The following is a 21,373-nucleotide window of genomic DNA, read 5'->3' as shown; positions in this document are numbered from 1 at the left end:
ATACTCTTTGTAATCGCTCGACAATAGATATCTTTACAAATATATTAAAAGGCGTGCGAAAAGAAGAAACTGTGCCACATGGCGCTCTCCCTAGGGAGTTTTAGTTTATGTAATCCATGTACAATAAAAAAATCAAAAAATTGCATAGTATAGGGTTTGATCCCGAGACTTCAAGTATATATACTAAAGTTCTAAACACTAGCCTAAGTTGTATTTGGTGTTATTATCATGAAGTATTATATTAATAAATGAAATTTTTTCTTCCCCGAGACATAGCCCGGGCCTTATAACTAGTGATTGATTAAATTGGGGTTATAAGGTTGAGTCTATACTCATTTTTCTAAGTCCGAGATTGAAATATATGATGAAATAAATACTAGTATATCTGTATATGATGCTATGTGACAACAAAACATATGACTACAAGAAACCTAATAGAAAGTATAGAACGATGAAGCAGCAATAATACTCGTGCGCACTACAACAATGATCATTTTCTCCGTTACCCTTGTAGAGTTGTAGGCTTGTAGCCACAATGTTTTTTCAAAAGATGCATCTTCCCTCTAACCCTAAGCTCGTCCTTTGACTCCATAGCCTACAGAAACAGAATAATAGAATACAATTTAATGTACAAGTGCTGTAAAAAGTAAATGCGATGTACTGCTGATGTGTTATCCAACACATTATGGAAATGACAAGGGAAGGACCATGTACTATACATCCTCTGCTTTTTATTAACTGATATTTCTTATTTGTAAATGTCGCAAAACATAACTGATTCTTTTAAATGACAAATTAAGTGAGATTCTTTATTTGTAAATCTCTATCATACATTAGGGGAAAAAAGCAGAAGGGTTTGCGCAAGAAGGGCTGCGCTTTTGATAAAAGCGCAACCCTATTGTTGGAGGGCTGTGCTTTTTCAAAAAAGCGTAGCCCTTCTCAAGGTGAAGGACTGCGCTTTTTACTATTAGTGCAACCCTACTAGCTGAACTTTTTTTTCGATATCTTCTATGTGCGCGCCCTATAGTAGTACTCCTTCCCACTTTCCCTCTTTCTTTCACCTTCAACAATTTCGTGCGAAAAACCGACACACCACCACCACCTTGCGAGCCCTAATTCGACACACCACCACCACCACCCACTTTGCGCGACCACCACCACAACATTTCTTCTCCACCACCACCACCACAACATTTCTTCTCCACCACCACCACCACAACATTTCTTCTCTTCTCATTTCTTCTCCACCACAACATTTCTTCTCTTCTCATTTCTTCTCCACCACATTGTGGTTCGGCCACCACCTTGCGCGCCACCCACATTGCGCCACCCACAACATTTCTTCTCTTCTCTTCTCTTCTCTTCTCTTCTCTTCTCTTCTCCACCATCACCACTACCCTTCTCTTCTCTTCTCTTCTCATTTCTTCTCCGCCATTTGAGTGGTTAATTAGGTATGAATTAATTTTGTTTTTAAGTTACTTTTGTTTTTCTTAATTGAATTAAATGATTAATGTGCATGTGGGTTTTGTCAATTGTAGGAAGAAGAGGCTAAGGAAGGCAAATAAAGTCCAAGTAGCTCTTTTCTCTTCATTGCGCGTCGTTGGTGTTAAGAGGTAAATAATAGATAGTTTAACATGTAGACAAAGTTGATAATTTATTGAATGTATATGTATTTTTTATAATGTATATATATATTATTTGTTGATATGAGATTGTATGAAAACGCAATGTGATTTAGCTATATATATGAAATCTATAATAGTTGTTTGAATCATCATCATATATGCCTAGATACCCGTTCAAGACTTACTCATTAGGAGTAAGTCTTGAATAGTCCCCGGTTTGGGACTGTTCTTGGACGTTTGATCTCACTTAGGTGGTGAATGTGTGTCTTCTTTTCAATTCTGAGGAAAATCTTGGCTTATCGTTTCGCTACATTGTTCTCTGGTACATATGTAGATAAGCAATTATCTACATTGTGTACTTGGAGAACTGTAGGGAAATGCTGCCGGATTTTCCTTAGAATTGAAAAGTTGGCATATATTCACTAGTGAGATTAGACGTCCAAGGATGGGTTAGGTTGGAGTGATAAGGACCTTTGACTGCATGCATACAATTGAACATGTGACTATCTTAGCTTGTTGTATACGTGTGTGATTTGAATATGTGAGTGTGTGTACTTTAATAATGATTGATGCATTATAATGAATGTTGTGTTTAATTATTAGAGGTGGTCTTCTTGAATGAGATGGATCGTACTTGGATGTATGGTAGTCGTGAATCGATTGAGTTTGTGAATGGGGTCTCGGAATTCTGTAGAAGTGCATTAGAATATCAAACATCCTCTGGAGCAGTCGACTTTTATTGTCCTTGTTTGGATTGTAGAAATGTGAGCAAGGTTAGTAGTATACATGTGGTTAGGGAGCATGTCTTTCGCCGTGGGTTTAGGCCTCAATACCACGTATGGATTTGGCATGGTGAGCAGGGGAGGTATATGGGAAGCTCTGGAGTAAAGAATGATGTATGTGAAGAAAAAAAGAAGGATGATGATGAGTTAGGGGATGAGAATTTGGATGATAATTTGGAGATGATGATAGGGATCGGGTAGACGAGATGATACACGAGGTTGAAGATCAGTCGTGTAGACGACCTCGTATTTTTGAGTCTATGTCTCAGGCTGCTGAAAAGCCGTTGTATCCAGGTTGTACAAAGTACACCAAACTTTCCGCGGTGGTAACACTGTTCAACATTAAGTCGAACGCTGGTTGGACGGACTCTAGTTTCACATCGTTGTTGGAAGTTTTAGCTGAGATGCTCCCTGATGGAAATGAACTGCCAAAGTCGTACTATTATGCGAAGAAGCTGATGTGTCCTTTGGGTTTAGAGTACGAGCGGATACATGCTTGTCCTAACGATTGTGTGCTTTATCGTAATGAGTATGAGCATTTACATGAGTGTCCACGTTGTGGATTGTCGAGGTACAAGCGTGAAGGAGCTGGAGGTAGTGAAGGACCACCAGCCAAGGTGTTGTGGTATCTACCCATAATACCTAGATTTAAGCGCATGTTCTCAATTAAAGGAGATGCGAAGAATTTGAGGTGGCATGCAGATCGTAGGAAGAAAGACGGTCTGCTCAAGCATCCGGCTGATTCGCCTGAGTGGAAAACTATCGACAGGGTGCATAAGTCATTTGGTAATGAGGATAGGAATCTGAGGCTTGGATTATGTACGGATGGCATGAACCCTTTTGGCAATCTCAGCTCGCAGCATAGTACATGGCCAGTAGTTTTAGTGGTTTACAACTTGCCTCCTTGGTTGTGCATGAAACGCAAGTACATGATGTTGTCGCTTCTTATATCGGGGCCCAAACAACCTGGAAATGACATAGATGTATACCTTCAGCCGCTTGTTGAAGATTTACAGAAGATGTGGAACGAAGGAGTGTTAGTATTTGATGCGTATGCTAATGAGATGTTCACTCTGCGTGCCATGCTTTTTTGTACTATGAACGATTATCCAGCTTATGGGAACTTATCTGGGTATAAGACTAAAGGAAAACAACCTTGCCCGATTTGTTTAGATGACATGAAATCTACACACCTTAAGGGCTGCAAACATGTGTATATGCGCACACGAAGGCTCCTCAGCCGCGACCATCCCTATCGGTTTAAGAAGAAGGCATTCGATGGGACGGTTGAAGAAGAAGTTGCTCATAGACCATTAACTGGTACTGAAGTTTATAATCAGGTGAAGGGCATTGAAACAGTCTTTGGTAAACCTGCTAGTGAGGTTGATAGACCTACAGGATTATGGAAAAAAATAGTCCATTTTTTGGAAACTCCCATATTGGAAAGATCTAAAGGTCAGACATTGTTTGGATGTCATGCACATAGAGAAGAATGTTTGTGAAGCTATTATCGCGACACTTATGAATATTCCGGGCAAGACAAAAGATGTTAAGGCGTCACGACTTTACTTGGAAAAAGAGGGGATTCGACCAGAGTTGTGGGCTCAGAAAAGGGACGGAAGGAAGAAGAAAAGAGGGGAGGAAAGGGTTGATGATGAAACTCAGAAAAGTAAAAAGGTGGAGGATTCGGAGAAGAATTATTTGCCACCAGCTTGCTACACGATGTCGCGTGCAGAGAAACGGATTTTTTGCGAGTCATTGTATGGCATTAAGGTCCCTACTGGCTACTCATCGAATATGAAGCGCTTTGTTACCTTAAATGGTGAGTTGAAGTTGTCATGTCATGATGCAAGTATTCTTACCGATTGCAATTCGTGGGATACTTCCAAAGCATGTGAGGCACACCATTACAGAAATGTGTTCATTTTTTCATTCAATCTGCAGCAAAGTCCTAGACCCGTCGACCCTCGATTCCTTGCAGTCCAGAGTAGTTGAAACTCTATGCAAATTTGAGATGTATTTCCCCCCCGCATTCTTTGACATTATGGTCCATCTCATTGTCCATCTAGTTCGAGAAATTAAGCTGTGTGGTCCAGTGTTTTTGAGGTGGTGCTATCCTTTTGAGAGATATATGGGAACTTTGAAGGATAAAGTTCGGAATCCTGCACAACCAGAAGGTAGTATAATTCAAGGGATTGTGGGTGAAGAGATCAGTAATTTTGTGGCTGAGTATTTTGCTAGTGTTGATCCTGTTGGACTTCCGACATCCCGACACGAGGGCAGACTTGAGGGCAAGGGTACAATTGGTTCAAAATTGATCACACCTTCCGTAGAAAAGCGTAAACAAGCTCACTTATTTGTATTGCATCACGTACCAGATGTCCATCCTTATTTAAGTGAACATATGGAGGAATTACGTGTTAGCAATCCTGGAAAAGGAGTGAGGGCATTGACGCAAATGCATAACAAGACTTTCATTGATTGGTTTCATAAACGAGTACTCAATGATTTGGATGAAAGTGTTCCTGAAACAGTCAAGTGGTTAGCATTTGGTCCTCGTGAAGTGTACGCTCTTATGAGGGTTATGATATTAATGGGTATACGTTTTGGACTGAACGTCAAGATCTGAAGTCAAGATCGCAACAAAATAGTGGTGTTTCACTTGTGGCGTCGTCTACACAATATGCAAGCTCGAAAGATAAGTCGCTGTACATGCTGAAAGCAATATTATGGGCGAATACAAGAAATATGGGAGCTGGACTACTGTACTTTTAATATTTGCCTCTTGTGTTGCACGTGGGTTGACAATAATCGACGTTGTGTAAGAAACGATGATCCTTGCGGTTTCACTCTTGTTGACCTTAGTCGTCTACGTGAAACTGAGGAGCCATTTGTAATTGCATCACAAGTCAAGCAAGTATTTTTTGTAACTGATCCTGCTGATCATAAGTGGTCAATTGTTGTACCTGGTAAAAGGTATCCTCGGTATTGGTGATGTTGATAATGAGGAAATATGATGCATTTGAGGACCTCCCCCTTTTACCTATCCTGAAATTGTGTGGAAGATGATGTAAATATGTCGGAGAATATATGCGTGTAGATCACACGGAAGGGATAATGTACTTGAGGATCCTGAAAGGCGGAAGTCGATAAATCATGAGACATAAACTCAGGTGTGTAATTTCCCCATTTCCGGCCTATTTTGGCCTTTTCGCTCCAAAATCGTACTTATCGAGTGATTTAACCCCAAATTTTCTTTGAACATGATTATATGATTATAATGTAACTAGTATAGATTTTAGGCTTTAATTTGTTGTTGGTTGCATTTCGGGAACGAAAAGGCCATTTCCGGCCTATTTTGGCCTTTTCGCTCCCAAAATGTACTTATAAAGTGATTTAACCCCAAATTTTCTTTGAACATGATTATATGATGTATAATGTAACTAGTATGTAGATTTTAGGCTTTAATTTGTTGTTGGTTGCATTTCGGGAACGAAAAGGCCAATTCCGGCCTATTTTGGCCTATTTTGGCCTTTTGCTCCCAAATCGTACTTATCGAGTGATTTAACCCAAATTTTTTTGAACATGATTATATGATGTATAATGTAACTAGTATGTAGATTCTTAGGCTTTAATTTGTTGTTGGTTGCATTTCGGGAACGAAAAGGCCATTTCCGGCCTATTTTGGCCTTTTCGCTCCCAAAATGTACTTATCGAGTCATTTAACCCCAAATTTTCTTTGAACATGATTATATGATGTATAATGTAACTAGTATGTAGATTTTAGGCTTTAATTTGTTGTTGGTTGCATTTCGGGAACGAAAAGGCCATTTCCGGCCTATTTTGGCCTTTTCGCTCCCAAATGTACTTATCGAGTGATTTAACCCCAAATTTTTTTGAACATGATTATATGATGTATAATGTAACTAGTATGTAGATTTTAGGCTTTAATTTGTTGTTGGTTGCATTTCGGGAACGAAAAGGCCATTTCCGGCCTATTTTGGCCTTTTCGCTCCCAAAATGTACTTATGAAGTGATTTAACCCCAAATTCTTTTGAACATGATTATATGAGATAATATAACTAGTATGTAGATTTTAGGCTTTTTGTTGTTGGTTGCATTTCGGGAACGAAAAGGCCATTTCCGGCCTATTTTGGCCTATTTTGCTTTGCTCCCAAAATGTACTTATGAAGTGATTTAACCCCAAATTTCTTTGAACATGATTATATGAGATAATATAACTAGTATGTAGATTTTAGGCTTTAATTTGTTGTTGGTTGCATTTCGGGAACGAAAAGGCCATTTCCGGCCTATTTTGGCCTTTTCGCTCCCAAAATGTACTTATGAAGTGATTTAACCCCAAATTCTTTTGAACATGATTATATGAGATAAATAACTAGTATGTAGATTTTAGGCTTAATTTTGTTGGTTGCATTTCGGGAACGAAAAGGCCATTTCCGGCCTATTTTGGCCTATTTTGGCCTTTTGCTCCAAAATGTACTTATGAAGTGATTTAACCCCAAATTCTCTTTGAACATGATTATATGAGCATAATATAACTAGTATGTAGATTCTTAGGCTTATTTTTGTTGGTTGCATTTCGGGAACGAAAAGGCCATTTCCGGCCTATTTTGGCCTATTTTGGCCTTTTCGCTCCAAAATGTACTTATAGAGTGATTTAACCCCAAATTTCTTTGAACATGATTATATGAGGCATAAATAACTAGTATGTAGATTCTTAGGCTTGCAATTTGTTGTTGGTTGCATTTCGGGAACGAAAAGGCCATTTCCGGCCTATTTTGGCTTTTTCGCTCCCAAAATGTACTTATAAGTCATTTAACCCCAAATTTCTTTGAACATGATTATATAAGATATTTATAACTAGTGTGTAGACTTTTAGGCTTGCATTTGATTTTGATTGAATTGGGAAGGTATATGTCATTTTTAGAAGTATAACTACGGTAAAATGATTGAATTTTTATATATGTGTTTATTCCTTGGTTGTTTTGCAAGGTTTATGCGAATTCCACACCACGTTTGAGGAACTTCACCAAAGAAGAAATTGATGAATTTCGGGATAAGTTGGCGTCCCACATTACCGATGATTGCATAGGATGAGATTTAGCTCGAATGTAATAGTTTCTATCAATCCTATGTACACTATTTACATTATTAAATATATATGAAGTTAATTATTACCTTTCTCCACTTGTCATATATTATCGTATTTTAATTTGCGCTTTTTTTTTGTCCATGGGAGATTTTGGGTGGGGGGGGTGGGTTGTGGATGGGGGTGCAGGGGTGTGGCAGGGGTGGGCAGGGGTGGACTCGGAGGGGGCAGAGGTGGGGGAGGGGGCAGCAGGTGGGGGAGGGGCAGCAGGTGGGGGAGGGGTGCAGCAGGTGGGGGGGGGAACAGGTGGGGAGGGGGTGCAGCAGGTGGGGGAGGGGAACAGTGGGGGAGGGTGCAGCAGTGGGGAGGGGCAGCAGGTGGGGGGAGGGGGCAGCAGGTGGGGGAGGGGTGCAGCAGGTGGGGGAGGGGTGCAGCAGGTGGGGGGAGGGGACAGCAGGTGGGGGAGGGGGCAGCAGGTGGGGGAGGGGGCAGCAGGTGGGGGGGGTGCAGCAGGTGAGGGGAGGGGGTGCAGCAGGTGGGGGAGGGTGTGTGCAGGTCTGGGTGTGTGCAGGTGCAGGGTAAATTAAAAAAAATATATATATGAGAAGGGCTGCGCTAGTTCTAAAATGAAGGGCTGCGCTTTTTAGAACAAGCGCAGCCCTTCTATGAAGGGCTGCTATGGAAAGGGCTGATGTCAAAAAGCGCAGCCCTACATGCCATTTTCAGCGCAGCCCTTCTGCTTTTTTCCACTAGTGATATAAGTCAAGAGGGGAGCTATGGTGTCCCCTCTTGAAATTATTTATATACCTTTCATCTCACAAAAAATAATAAAGAAAATATTTTCTTAATTCTTTCCTCATTTACGAATATGGGTAATAAGAAAAGTTCTACATTAGCAAAAAGACATACAGAAAAAGTGTAAAAAGAGAAAACTCATAATTGAAAATAGAAACTGATGACTAAATCAATTTTCAAACAAGTACAAAAACAAAGATTTACAGAAATCTTTGCTATCTAAACTAAGTTGTCACCAAAATTGCTGTTTTTTTTTTTTTTTTTGTCAACCATCTTTCTCTCTTACTCAATTAATAAAAGCATGAGGAAGTATAAGAGCATATTTCCAGCACACAACTTAACTATGGCATCTCATCTCAGTGACAACATTGGAATACAGGAATAATACAACAAACTTACCTCCTTGTACCTTCTCAGCAACCTCTTGCAAGTGCTACCATTCATACCTCCAGCATATACCTCGGAGTTGATAACATCTCCAAAAGCAGAAAGACCAAGTTCCTTTTCTAGTATATTAAAAGCCTCTTCTGTAGAAACTCCGTTTTTTTGCTTTCCTAGTTGGACCAAGAGCTCATCCACACCATGAAGTCCTCTTGCTATGGCAACTTTCTCAAGAGACGCATTGGTCACTGACAATCCAAGAAAAGCAATTGCTTCAATGATGACATTGGTTATTAATAAACCAACTGAGAAAATAGAAGAAAAAGGTGTTTCACTTACAGGAACAATGGCTTCCAAATAATGCTGCATCAACAACCCAATCAAAGAAAATTAGATTGTGTGATTCAATAAATAGGGAGATACATGTGATGTGTCTATTTTATATAGAATTTTACCCCCGTTCCCCATGGATTATTGGTATTAATTGCGCTCTTCGGAGCCCTTTTTAGTACTAATGTGTATCTTGTAGTGTGTTTGTGTTTTCAGACTGATTATTGTAGGAACAAGCATATTTTGGTGCATTTCTTACTCTTTCATACCACTGCAAGAGACGGGAAGTCATGATGCATTGAGAGCCCAAAAACCTGATAACCGCCCGACCGGGCGACATCTGCCCGGTTGGTCGGGCGCGTGAGCAATTCTCTTGGATTACTTCTAAGTTTTTTTAATCTCTTCTCTCCTTCATTATTATTATGTCTTTTAATTTGTTTATTATTTGTTTTGTTATTTCAATTATGTGTGAGTAGTCTATTAATCCAGGGTTAAGTTAAACCCTAGCAATGATTTAATACATGAATTCCTCCATTAATCCCAAGTTTATGTGATCAATTGTTCTTGTTTGATTGAATTGTTCTTATGTTCATTATCATTCTAGGGATAGATGATTTTGATTTGACTCCGTATATCTTGTTTTCAATGGGAATTGAATCTAGATGGTTTTGTTGATTCAATCAATGGTATGAATATCTCTATGGGAATAAGTAGATAGGATTACTAGGAATTTAATTGTGATGCTATGCTTAATGTCTCTTTCTTGCATGATTCCATGGGAGTAGCTAGGTTTGATTGCTTGTTTAGAGAAGCCATTGGTACTCGGGAGAGGTCTTTGGTAATTATAGGGTGCATTACTCCTCTTGAATTCTTGATTATGTTTATTGGGATGGAAATTATTCATGTATTGGTCATGCTAGTGGTGATGCTTAATTCTAGATGTTTTAATTAATTAATTATACTTTGTGTGTTCTTAGTAATTGTCATAGTTTAGCATTAGTATTAGTTCAATACCCTTTCCATCATTGTTTGTCACTCGTTTAGTTAGATTGAGTCGAGATACCTAGTGTTTAATACTGTTTGTCCCTGTGGATTCGACCCTGACTTGCCCTACTACATAGTTAGGTGGTTCGTTAGGAAATTACTTTTGTTAGGTGCGCGACACGCCTATCAACATGAAATATGAATATTACAAGTAACAACACTGCTTGCCTATTTTCCATCAATGAATCCCAAAATGGAATGTTGAAGTGTCAATACCCATGTTGAAGTGAAGGATCCAACACGGGTACTTGACGTGAAAAGAAAAATCCGTGCAACTTAGGTGTTGGCTTAGCATACTAGCCTGGGGTTGTGCCATGAACAAGCCCACTTGTTACCTTTAGAGCACTGGCCTCGAATAAGCCCAAGAAGGACGGGTTATTCAATAAATACATATCTAAGGATTAAGATAAGGTATTGTGTCAGACGCGTCCGACCATAATATTTGGTCGGACGACTTTCAGTTGGTTTCAATTTTTTTCAGTTGGTTTCAAAAAAAATCTAGTTGGTTTCAATTTTTTTCAGTTGGATTCAAATTTTTTTCAATTGGTTTCAATTTTTATTCAGAAGACCAAATGAAAGAAAAACAACAAACTGAAAGAATTTACACACCAACTGAAAGAACACAGAAAACCAAATAAAAGAAAAACAACACAAGTTGAAAGAATTTACACACCAACTAAAATAACACAGAAGACCAAATGAAAATCATATCACAGGAAAGAAAGCATTATCTTCTTCTTCTTATTACTCATTCTCTCTCTCCTCCCTCCAAAAATTGCAAAAAAAACACACCAATTTCATTCGGGCGGGCTGGAATCACTACTAAGTCGGAGAACCATGTTCTTTAATCTCTATGTTGTATCTCTTCTCTTCACTACAATCACAACAACCCAAAATCCATCATCATCAACATCATCAATCATCTTCAGATTCCAAGAATACCTTCGAATCAATACTGCCCAGCCAAATCCCAAGTATTATGAAGCTGCTGATTTCATCTTATCTCAAGCTAAATCCTTATCCCTTGAATCCCAAACTATTGAATGCAAGTTGATGTTGTTGATGGTGAAGTCCTTGCATCTTCTTCGTCTTCTTCCTTGTGCTTGCTCAGCCCGTCCGACGGAAAGTATTGGGTCAGACGGTCTGACCCAATACTTTCACAAGGATTAATATTCTCACCTTCTCCAATTTCTATTTCTTTATTATTTATTTCAAAGAAGCCTTGCGATTAATACATTTCCTATTTTTAGCCACCTCTTTCATTCACAAAATCTCAGTAGGAAGTTGCATTAAAAGCAATGAGCCGATAATGATTCTTAATACAATTTAGTTGATTACATATTATGTTAGAAATGTTGCTACATAGCTGGTGTTTAGTACTTTGGTTCTCATTTCATGCTAGATTGAAGTTTGCACGCTGCCAATCCCCCACCCGCCCACTCTACAACCTATGGAAGTAAAATTCACATAGTTTACCACAGGAAACAATGATCAAAGGAAGAGCTGGATATGCTTTCATCCTACATACTTCCTCCGTCTCATAATACTCGTTACACTTTCCATTATGGGAAGTTTCACATTACTTGCTACACTTCCTTTTTGGGCAATAAACTCTCTCTATCTCTCCCCTCTCACATGGGTCCCTTTTTTTATTTTACTCTCTACCTCTCTCTTCTCCAAAAATTGCCTAGGAGTCCGTGAATTGAGAAGTGTAGCGAGTAATATGAAACGGAGGAAGTAGTACATAATGATCTCATTGGTTAAGTATCTGATGATGAGTCATCTTGTTTGTTAGCACAAGCACTTATTGTTAGAAACTTAGAATTGAAAGAGATATAAGAAAAACTTTATGCAAAGATGTAGAAGAAAAATGAATGTCACAGAAGTCAAGTGGGGTGGCAGTCTCGAAACTAAACAGAAAAAATTTAGTTTATGGACGACAAAAAAAGGGTCTTTACATTTGAGTAGATATATACATGAAACCACCAAGGACCAAGGAGATATATACGAGTAAAATTTGCAGGAAAGGCAATATAATTGAACGGAAGAAAACGTAAAGAGATAGAGAGAGAACAACCTCGGAAAAAGCGGAAAAGTGAAAGATCACGAAAACCACCACCACCTCCTCCTCCTCCACCTTTACCTTTTTCCATTAGCCAATTATTAGTAAGACGTGATCGCCTGCTCTACTGTTTCGCACCCGAAATTGCACTCCGAAACAAGGCGTGTTTGCGGCTGATCCTGACTTATTATAGTGCCATATTTATATTTGAGTTTGTTTCCGAAATTCTACTCGAGGATAGGATAGGGTTATATTATCCATACTAGTTTTGACTCGTGTGTTGCACGGGCTATTGTTTATTCTATTTTTACAAAAATTTTGTTAACATAAATAATAATTTATATAACAAATATGCTAGGAATAAAATAATTAGTCAATTGCATAACACCTCTGCAATGTCGTTAACAAACTTTCATTTGATTTTTCATGTATTGTCATCATGGTATGCTATAGGTTCAAAACTATATATTTGTACTTTTTATCTTTATATAACTCAATTTTTAAAAGTATGATTTTGAAAAGCATAATTGCTATCGTTACATGTAATACGCTATTTTTATAGTTAATTTTATATGTATTTAAAATAAATAATAAATAATATGTTATTCATCTAAGTAAATATATTTTTCATAAGTTGTAAAATTATATTGTATATGGAACTTATTTCGAAACATATTTAAAACACTCTCGATGGTAAAAAAAATATAATATTGCGAATTATATAGCAAAAGCTATATTCAATTTACATAGTTGAATAATCTAGGTTGTTTATTCAAAATCAGAGTGTAATATTTACTTATCAAAAAACACCTTATATGTATTTATATCTATGTAAACACTTTTAAAAAAATAAATAAAAAGAATGACATGTCATGCTTAGATGGAGCTTTCTATAATATTTTAAGGTTGTTTTTGTAAAATCATACTCTAATTTTTTCATCATATTGCTATAGATTTTAATTTTTGTTGTAACAACAAAATTTCCTTAATAATTATTGTCGGAATACTAAATTGTTTTGGTTCAATTAAGGCTGGTGGTTGGATCCTCTAGAGTTCTAAAAGAAATCTATAACGTAGAGTTTGAGCAATATCAACTGTTTATTCAAAAATCAATAGCTCATATATTATCTTTCCAAAACCCACTCTATTTTTTCTCATAAAAATCCACCCCCTTATTTCCCCCTTTTCACCAATACATGCACTTGATTTTAAAATGTATGGTTCATATACAACTCTGCCTTGTATAATTTTATTAAAACTCTAGAGGATCCGGACACGTAATAAGACTGAGGTTTTGAAAGATAACATATTTAATCATGTAAGTTGAACCTATGATAAGATACTATAGTCACATACAGTAGACTATATATAGTTATAACTATTGTTATATTTGTCTAAAATAAATACTAATTAAATAATGTCTTATCATTCATCTAGTTAAATATACTTTTATGAGTTGTAAAACTATATTGTAAATGGGTCTTATTTTGAAGTATATTTCAAGCACTATCAAATGGTGAAAAATTATAATGTTTTGAATTAGGTAGCAAAAATTATATTCAATTTATATAATATAATAATTTAGATTGTTTATTCAAAACGGAACTCTAATTTCTCGTTATCCAAAACGAAACTCTAATTTCTCGTTATCCAAAACTTCTTTTATGTATTTAAACATATGTATGACTCTAGTTTTTAAAATATTTAAAATAAGAATTAATGACATGACAATCCTACGTCACCCTTTCTATTTCATAAGTTGTAGAACTATATTGTAAATAGATCTTCCTACGGAGCATATTGCGAGCCCTATCCAATGGAACAAAAATGATAATATTCCAAATTACGTAGAAAAAGTTATACACAATTTACATAATATAATAATTTAGGTTGTTCATGCAAAATCAAACTCTAATTTTAGCTTATCTATAACTTCTTATGTGTATTTAAATATATGTACAATTCTATTTTAAAAAATATTTAAAATGAAAATTAATGACATGATAATCCTACGTGACGCTTTTTATTGCATAAGATTTCTCTAATTTTTTATAACTAAAAATTTTTAAAAAGTTGATATTTTAAAATTACACATCGAGATAAATCGAACAAGATCCTACATGACTATATTTTCTCCTAAGTTAAATTCGCAAAACACGATCAAATAGGAGTAAGTGAATAAAATAAAAATCAAAACTTTTCAAATATTTTGAAACGTGATAAGTACAAAATACCAAATTAATCACTAACGAAGGAAGATCATTTTTTTTAATTAGGAAAGATAATTGTCCGAAGACCTGCTAGCCTGCAGGTTACACCAGCTTAGAGGTTGGGTACAAAGCTAAACAGCCCAGAATTCGGGGTTGTTGGGATGAGGATTCGAACCCTGGGAAATGCCTTGAAATTCAGGGTGGTACTCCACTGAGCTACCATCTCTCCCTCTGAAAGAATATCATATTGGAAAGCCTTAACCTTACAATTCAGTAAGCATTTATACTGAGTGCCACCAACAGACTCAACCAAAAAAAAAAACAATATGAAACTAATTTTGTCTCATTTTCCAATATCAACTAGTATTTAAATACGGGCGATTCTCCGGATTTTTTCTGTGCTACAATTTAGTAGTAGTTAAATAAGTCATCTCATACTCATTTAAAAAAGTCATCTCATTAATTATATGAATTTCAAAAGTTTTTCATTCATATATTATCATTAATTTTGATTGAAAAAGCAATAATAGTATGGTGGAGTAATGATTGGATCTCTTTCTTTCATACTTGAGGATGTGGGTTCAAATCTTCACATCAACAATTTTTCTTTTTTATACGTTCTTAAGAAGAGGAGTGATAAACATCTATTAGTTAGAGGCCAATTGCCCTCTAACAAGGACCTAAGTGCAAAATATAAAAGTGGCAGGGTTTTGCTTTTAAAAAAACAAATAAAAGGCACTGAACTTGCCAGAACATCAGTACAACTTTTTTCTAAAAGTTACCTTTTTGTTAAAACAAAATTAAATAAAAAAGCTACTTTTTGCTTAAAGTAACATGTGATCTTTGACATAAAACAAAAGATTGCATTGATTTACGTGTTCCATTTATCTTTTTTTTCCAAAAAGTACAATTGGTTATTGATACGAACCCTTATTTGTGTGTTTGAAGCTCATGTTATTATTGTATCAACCCTTGTTCGTGTGTTTGAAACCCGTGTTTTTGTTAAACCAACCCCTATTTGTGTATGTAGAAAATGTTGAAATGTACTTTTCGTCAAAAAGTAAACAAGTGATCTCTGACATAAAGCAAAAAGTTACATTGATTTGTGTGCCCCGTTCAGCTTTTCTCCAAAAAAGCACAATCGGTTTTGATAAGAACCCCTGTTTGCGTGTTTAAAACCCTGGTTATTGTTAAATCAACCCATGTTTGTGTGTTTCAAATGCATGTTTTGTTAAACCAACCCCTGTTTGTGTATGTAAAAATGTTGAAATGACAATAATAACCTTGTTAGTGGGCAAGCTGTCTACAAACCCATGTTTCCGTACAAATTGTACTTTATGAACGTTATTATACTTTTACTGTTTTCGTCGTCCAAAATGTTGTACAGATGTTCTGGCAAGTTCAGTGGCTTTTATTTGTTTTTTTAAAAGCAAAACCCTACCGCTTTTATATTTTGCACTTGGGTCCTTGTTAAAGGGCAATTGACCTCTAATTGATAGAGGTTTATCACTCTTCTTCTCAAGAACGCCTTTTAATATATTAGTACTAGCCTTTTGTGCACGCGATGCGTGCGAGGATACATCCAAATGAATCATGATGGGTTGGTTTGGGTTATTTTTATTTTGAGCAATAAAACTTGTGCACTGCCTATTTGATTTAATTTAGGAGGATTTTTTTAAAAAAAATCTTGCTTGTTAACCAGGAACGGTTGGTCCATACACTTATTTGCCACTTAAATCGGTGAAGAGTAATTTTTCTCATTTTCTAAATGTTCACACTTTGAGTTTCAATTATATTTGAAATGAAATTTTAAATTTTTCATACACAATCTGATTTTGCATGAAATGGTCATTTTAATTTTTCTCCTTTTCTAAATTTTAACACTTTGAGTTTCAATTATATTTGAAATGAAATTTTAACTTTTTCATACATAATCTGATTTCGTATGAAATGGGCTTTTTAATTTTTCTCCTTTTCTAAATTTTAACACTTTGAGTTCAATTATATGTGAAATGAAATTTTAAAATTTTCATACAAAATCTGATTTCGCATGAAATGGTTTTCGCAAAATAATGTAATTTTTTTTTTCTGAAAATGGATTTTTGCAAAAGTTGTTCGCAAAAAGGTTTGATATTGTTTTGTTTTTCAAAATTTATTTCTGAACATGGATATTTTGCAAAAGTTTTGGGCAAAAACTTTATATTGGAAGTTTTTAAAAAAAGAACTAAATGTGTCATAAATAATGAATCAAATTTCATACACATGTTGTTTTCTGATTTTATATGAAAATGAATCAAATTTAAGTTTAATTATATAAAAGCCTTCTTCAACTAATTGCTATTATCTCTATTTTTTCAACTACATAACAGTCGACTAATGTGAAATAACTTTGAAGATTAAAAGAATTATGTACCTGTTTGAAAGTTCACAAATCGCCGATGGACGAATGTGTGATATCACTGTCAAAATCTTATGTTTTTCTCGGATTTGTGTTTATGAGTAATTTTTGTGAGTATGTATGAATGGTTATTGAGAACAATGATTTGTAAGTGAATTTTGTGAATGTTTTTGTATGTATTGACGTCCTAGTATATTAGTTTTGCTTGTAAGTTAATTTTTAGTTTTTGTAAAGTTTCCTGATCATTTGAGTGATTTGCGTGATTTTTATAACGTGATTTTCTCAATTCTATGAGTGATTTGTAAAGTTTCATCATATAAGTGATTTCTGAGTGATTGTTGAAAATTAATTTCCGATGGCGGCTTTGTTTGACCCCCATGTTCTTATTGTGATTCCTTTTGTAATTTCGAAAGGGAAGGAGGGTAAAATAGTCAGTTCAAAAGAGGACACCGTTGCTCCCCTTCCCTTATGTAATAGAGATAGATATTTTAAATGGTCGCCGTTGTTCGGAGCTTGCTGGCTGGTTTTTGCATACCCACCCACTGTTCCATGCCTCGTCCATCTTTGTCGGAACTTGTGATATTTTCGTTGAATTACGTTTGTTGGATGTGAATCTTAAATCATTTAGATAGTTAGGGGGATTGCTTTAGCTATTTAATTAGTCGTTTAAATCGTTTGGATTGCTTTTCTTTTTTGTCTTTTGCTCAACTTGCTAGAAGGGTATGAAAATGCAACCTGAACAAAGAATTAAAGATAATAACTGTTATCAAATCACTTGGGAGTCTAACACAAGTAGCTATCGATAGTCCAAACTTCCATCAACAACAAAAACCGATAGCCTAAACTTGAGTCGACTATTTCTTGCTTTTCATTCATTCTAATCATGTGCGAAGCATAGATTATTTGACAAGGTTTAGCATTAGAATAGATGTTGCATCCCTTTAGAGAGGATCTTCTTTTGAAAAACTTGGAACTATCAAATTGTAGATTTATTACAATTAAATTGATTTTAAAATTAAGAATCTCTTGTTACATGTTCTTATTTAGTTTTATTTATCAAAAGGGATTAGGTTTGAGGGTGCTATCTTCATGGTGTTTATAGTCAGAACGTGATTGTGACATTGCTTTATAAGATTAATTGCAATTAATAAACCAAGCTTTCCCTATTACAAAACATGCATTCCTTAGCTTCTTGCTAATCAACAAGTTCACTTCTCCACATGAAGGAATAGCAGATCAGTTTCCATACATCAGTCCATATATGCATAGAGCACTACAACAATGTCGAAATTTTGCAATATTTCTCAGCACACAATCAAATTAATGACCATATTTTTTCTGAAACTCCCACAGACCAGCAAAAAAAAACTTCACCAATATTACAAAATCTGCACCGACCATCCACGCTTGAGCTGAAGGAAATCACGCTTCCATATGATGCCATAATGAAACTAATGACCATATTTCTGAAACTCCCACTCACTATTATCTGCACAAGAGAAAAACAGAAATGTTTCAGGTAGCTCAGCACTTCAGAGCTAAAATACCAAACAGAAGGAAGTATATGAAGCCTAGTCAGAAGACTAGTGCACCACATACCTAATGGACAGACTTGTCGGGTTTTCAACCAACGGCTGATGCAGTGGAAATGGAAGGCATGGTTGCAAACACCTATACCACCGATTACAAAACAATACAATTAGCATTAAGAACTAATAATAGATATAGCAGGCAACAGGGTAACAAATATTGTGTCCTTTGTCTAGAATGATGATTTCACCAAACAACAAAACACTAGGAAAAGGATTGGAGGCATGGTACTTTTGACATCAAACACCAAGGAGGCGTTTGGTTGGGGAAGCAAGAAAGGAAACCCTGACCCCCTTACTCAGTGTTCAGTAAGCAATATCTATATTCCCTTTCCCCACTTTTCTTTCTCAGACTTCTACCATAGTGCTATCACGCCATCCCCCCCCCCCCCCCCCTTGGGACTTGAATATCCCCAACTTAGGGTTTTCACATCTCAATCCATCACCACACTTCAGGAAACTGCTAGCTTCTCTCTGACAATACCAAACTAAAAAAGGAAAGATCTTAATTTCCAGCTCAAACCAAACAAAATTATTCCATTAGATACCTTTCTTGAATCATTTCCCCTTCCTTTCCCTTGTGTAGTTGTGTGAGCCAACCGCTTGCTCAATGAATTAGAAATATGTGAAGATTGAAGCTTTATCTTTTGATATATGGTTTATAATTTCCATTTCAGGGAATTGGAGATTGCAGTATGATCTCAATCAAATCCCGGTAAGAAAAGAAAGGGACACTAAGATGCTCTTACTCAATTTACTTGATAAGCATCACTAAAGGTCAGCATTTGTTAGAACATCACACTAAAACAAGGCCACATAAGACTAACTCTCCATAAAGCTCAACATATAATCAACAAGACCCTAGTTTACCGCATTGAGGACAACAACCGAATTAGCGTAGAGCCTACAAAATACATGAGATAGCAACTTAAACAATAAATTAGAAAGTTTTTGAGCCTTTCTGAGTCATTGGTCTAATTGTTTGTACCAAAAGACTAACATCTACAAAGGTCCATTTTTACATATATATCTACTTAAGTTCAAAGTCTCTAAAGTCTAAGATCTCCAGGGGTCCATTTTATCAAAAATTTCTACTTAAGTTTAAAGTCTCTAATGCACAATAATTTGTTTGCAATTCTCACATTAGATATAAGCAATTAACACTTGTATAGAACAAGTTCCTCTAAAAACACTAATCACCAACCAAATTGAACAAAAACAATTCATTCTTGTCTCACCGTGAAAAGCTCCAAAGTGAACAAGTGAATCATATGACAACGAAAAGAGATCACTCTAACGTTAATTAGCAAATTACAAGATCTTCCCAAAACGAAGGCAAATGTATACTCAAACCCAGAAGAGTTTTGATCGAAACTGAAGGCATAGATTTCAAACTCTAATAGAAAACTATCTCTGTTTGGGTTGCTTTGATTGTGGTTTGGTTCAACAACAATTCATTGGAGAGAAACCACAAAGTACTACACTAATCTATAGCAATAGGAAAGAGATTAATAAATCAAACAACAGAAACAGGGATCATAAGTCTATAACCAAAACAAGATTTATTTCAAAACTCCCACACTCAATTTCAAATTGCTTTGACAAATGAAAACTACAGAAAAAGATCAACATTAAAATTACACAAATTGGCTAGAACATTCCAAATTGCAAAGACATAAACTACAAAACACACAAAATTAACAAGAAAATAAGAATAAAAACCAATAATTAAAAGAAAACAAAATCATACCCCAAGCAACAGTGCACTCCTCACTCGTAGCGCTCGCTTGATTAGCTTGGCATTCAATACCTAAAACCCAAAATTAAACAAAACCCACAAAAATTAAAGAATCAACCGCGAAAAACCCTAATTCAAAGACCCAAAAAGAACATTAGAAAGTTTACTCACATAGATCCATAATATGATTACGACAGATTGCGCAATTGTCGACAACAATATCTGCAGAAAAGCAAATAATCGAAATCAAACATGACAAAAGGGTAGTAATTATCGGTAATTAAAAGGGGGGAAAATTCAAATTAGGGTTGAGAAAAGGAGAGTGTACCCCAGGCCCAAAGAGAGACGGCGTTCCACTTTTTGATCTCAAAACGTTTGGGTTTTTTGGAAGAGGGGCCACCGGTGCTCGAACCCTCGCCGGCGGGAACCATAACAACGTCTGTATCCATTGATATTTTTCGGGGAATTAGAGAGGAGAGAGAATAGCAGACTGATGAATTGGAGCAGAAATAGACAACCAAGTAAACCAGTCTATTTCTCTCCAAGCCTAATTGACTAATTGTTTCGTGGCAACGCTTTTCTTATTATTATTAAGAAAAGTCAGCCCAAAGATTAACCCTTCCAAGACTATTAGGCGGTAGGAAACACGAATATATTGGCTGGTAAGGCATGCATAGTATGTTAAGGAAATACCCCAACATAATGCTTGGAGATAAGGATCGAACTTCTGACCTCAGGGGCCAAGGGGAAGCGCTCTACCCACTTGACTAATTGTTTCGTGGCAACGCTTTGATTTTCGGTTTTTCGCACTTGTGAGATCCCGTTCTTTTAAACGGAGAGAAATTGAACTGAATTGATTGAAATTGAATTGAATTGAAATAATAATAACACTAATAATAATAATAATAATAATAGTTTTTTATTAACATATCTATGTATTTTTCAAAATTTTACTGTGTACCTTTATGTATTTTTTCTATGTAGTACCTTTCAACTTTTTTTTTTTTTGGTGTTAATTCTTTAAATTATCTCTATGATACTCATCCGTTAACGTCAACCTTAAGTTGATCGTTAATTTTCTTTATTTCCCAACATTTGGAGAGAAAATTTCCATGAAAGCTCGATTGATAGGCTCGGTGTTGTTTCTTTGAATTTGAAATATTGAAAATTCCATGAAAAGATAAAAAGTATTTGAAACTATAAGTTTGGAGTTATAGGACATAAGTTCTTGAGGGTTCAAATAATGACGGATTTGGCGAGCCATAACATATTCACATTAACGTCCGTGAGTAATACTCCCTCCATTTTC

General features: G+C 35.9%; 2 protein-coding genes across 2 annotated transcripts; both read right to left on the bottom strand.

Annotated features, from left to right (window-relative positions):
• Positions 1-395: 395 nt before the first annotated feature.
• On the bottom strand, positions 396-9,161 carry LOC109135529 (hypothetical protein). The gene is made up of 4 exons (XM_048648321.1): positions 9,149-9,161; positions 9,033-9,056; positions 8,712-8,941; positions 396-595 (listed from the first exon to the last, which is right to left on the bottom strand). Exons 1-4 carry the CDS (start codon positions 9,159-9,161, stop codon positions 503-505), a joined length of 360 nt encoding a protein of 119 aa, XP_048504278.1. The 3' UTR covers positions 396-502.
• Positions 9,162-17,881: 8,720 nt separating this feature from the next.
• LOC104899743 (RING-box protein 1a) lies at positions 17,882-20,620 on the bottom strand. The gene is made up of 5 exons (XM_010687000.4): positions 20,393-20,620; positions 20,236-20,286; positions 20,077-20,136; positions 18,337-18,408; positions 17,882-18,226 (listed from the first exon to the last, which is right to left on the bottom strand). Exons 1-5 carry the CDS (start codon positions 20,511-20,513, stop codon positions 18,189-18,191), a joined length of 342 nt encoding a protein of 113 aa, XP_010685302.1. The 5' UTR covers positions 20,514-20,620; the 3' UTR covers positions 17,882-18,188.
• Positions 20,621-21,373: the final 753 nt, after the last annotated feature.

The sequence above is a fragment of the Beta vulgaris genome, chromosome 7, assembly GCF_026745355.1.
Source record: "Beta vulgaris subsp. vulgaris cultivar EL10 chromosome 7, EL10.2, whole genome shotgun sequence".
NCBI lineage: Eukaryota > Viridiplantae > Streptophyta > Magnoliopsida > Caryophyllales > Amaranthaceae > Beta > Beta vulgaris.
The sequence above is the reverse complement of the archived record's forward strand: the minus strand, read 5'-3'. Positions and strand labels throughout refer to the sequence as shown.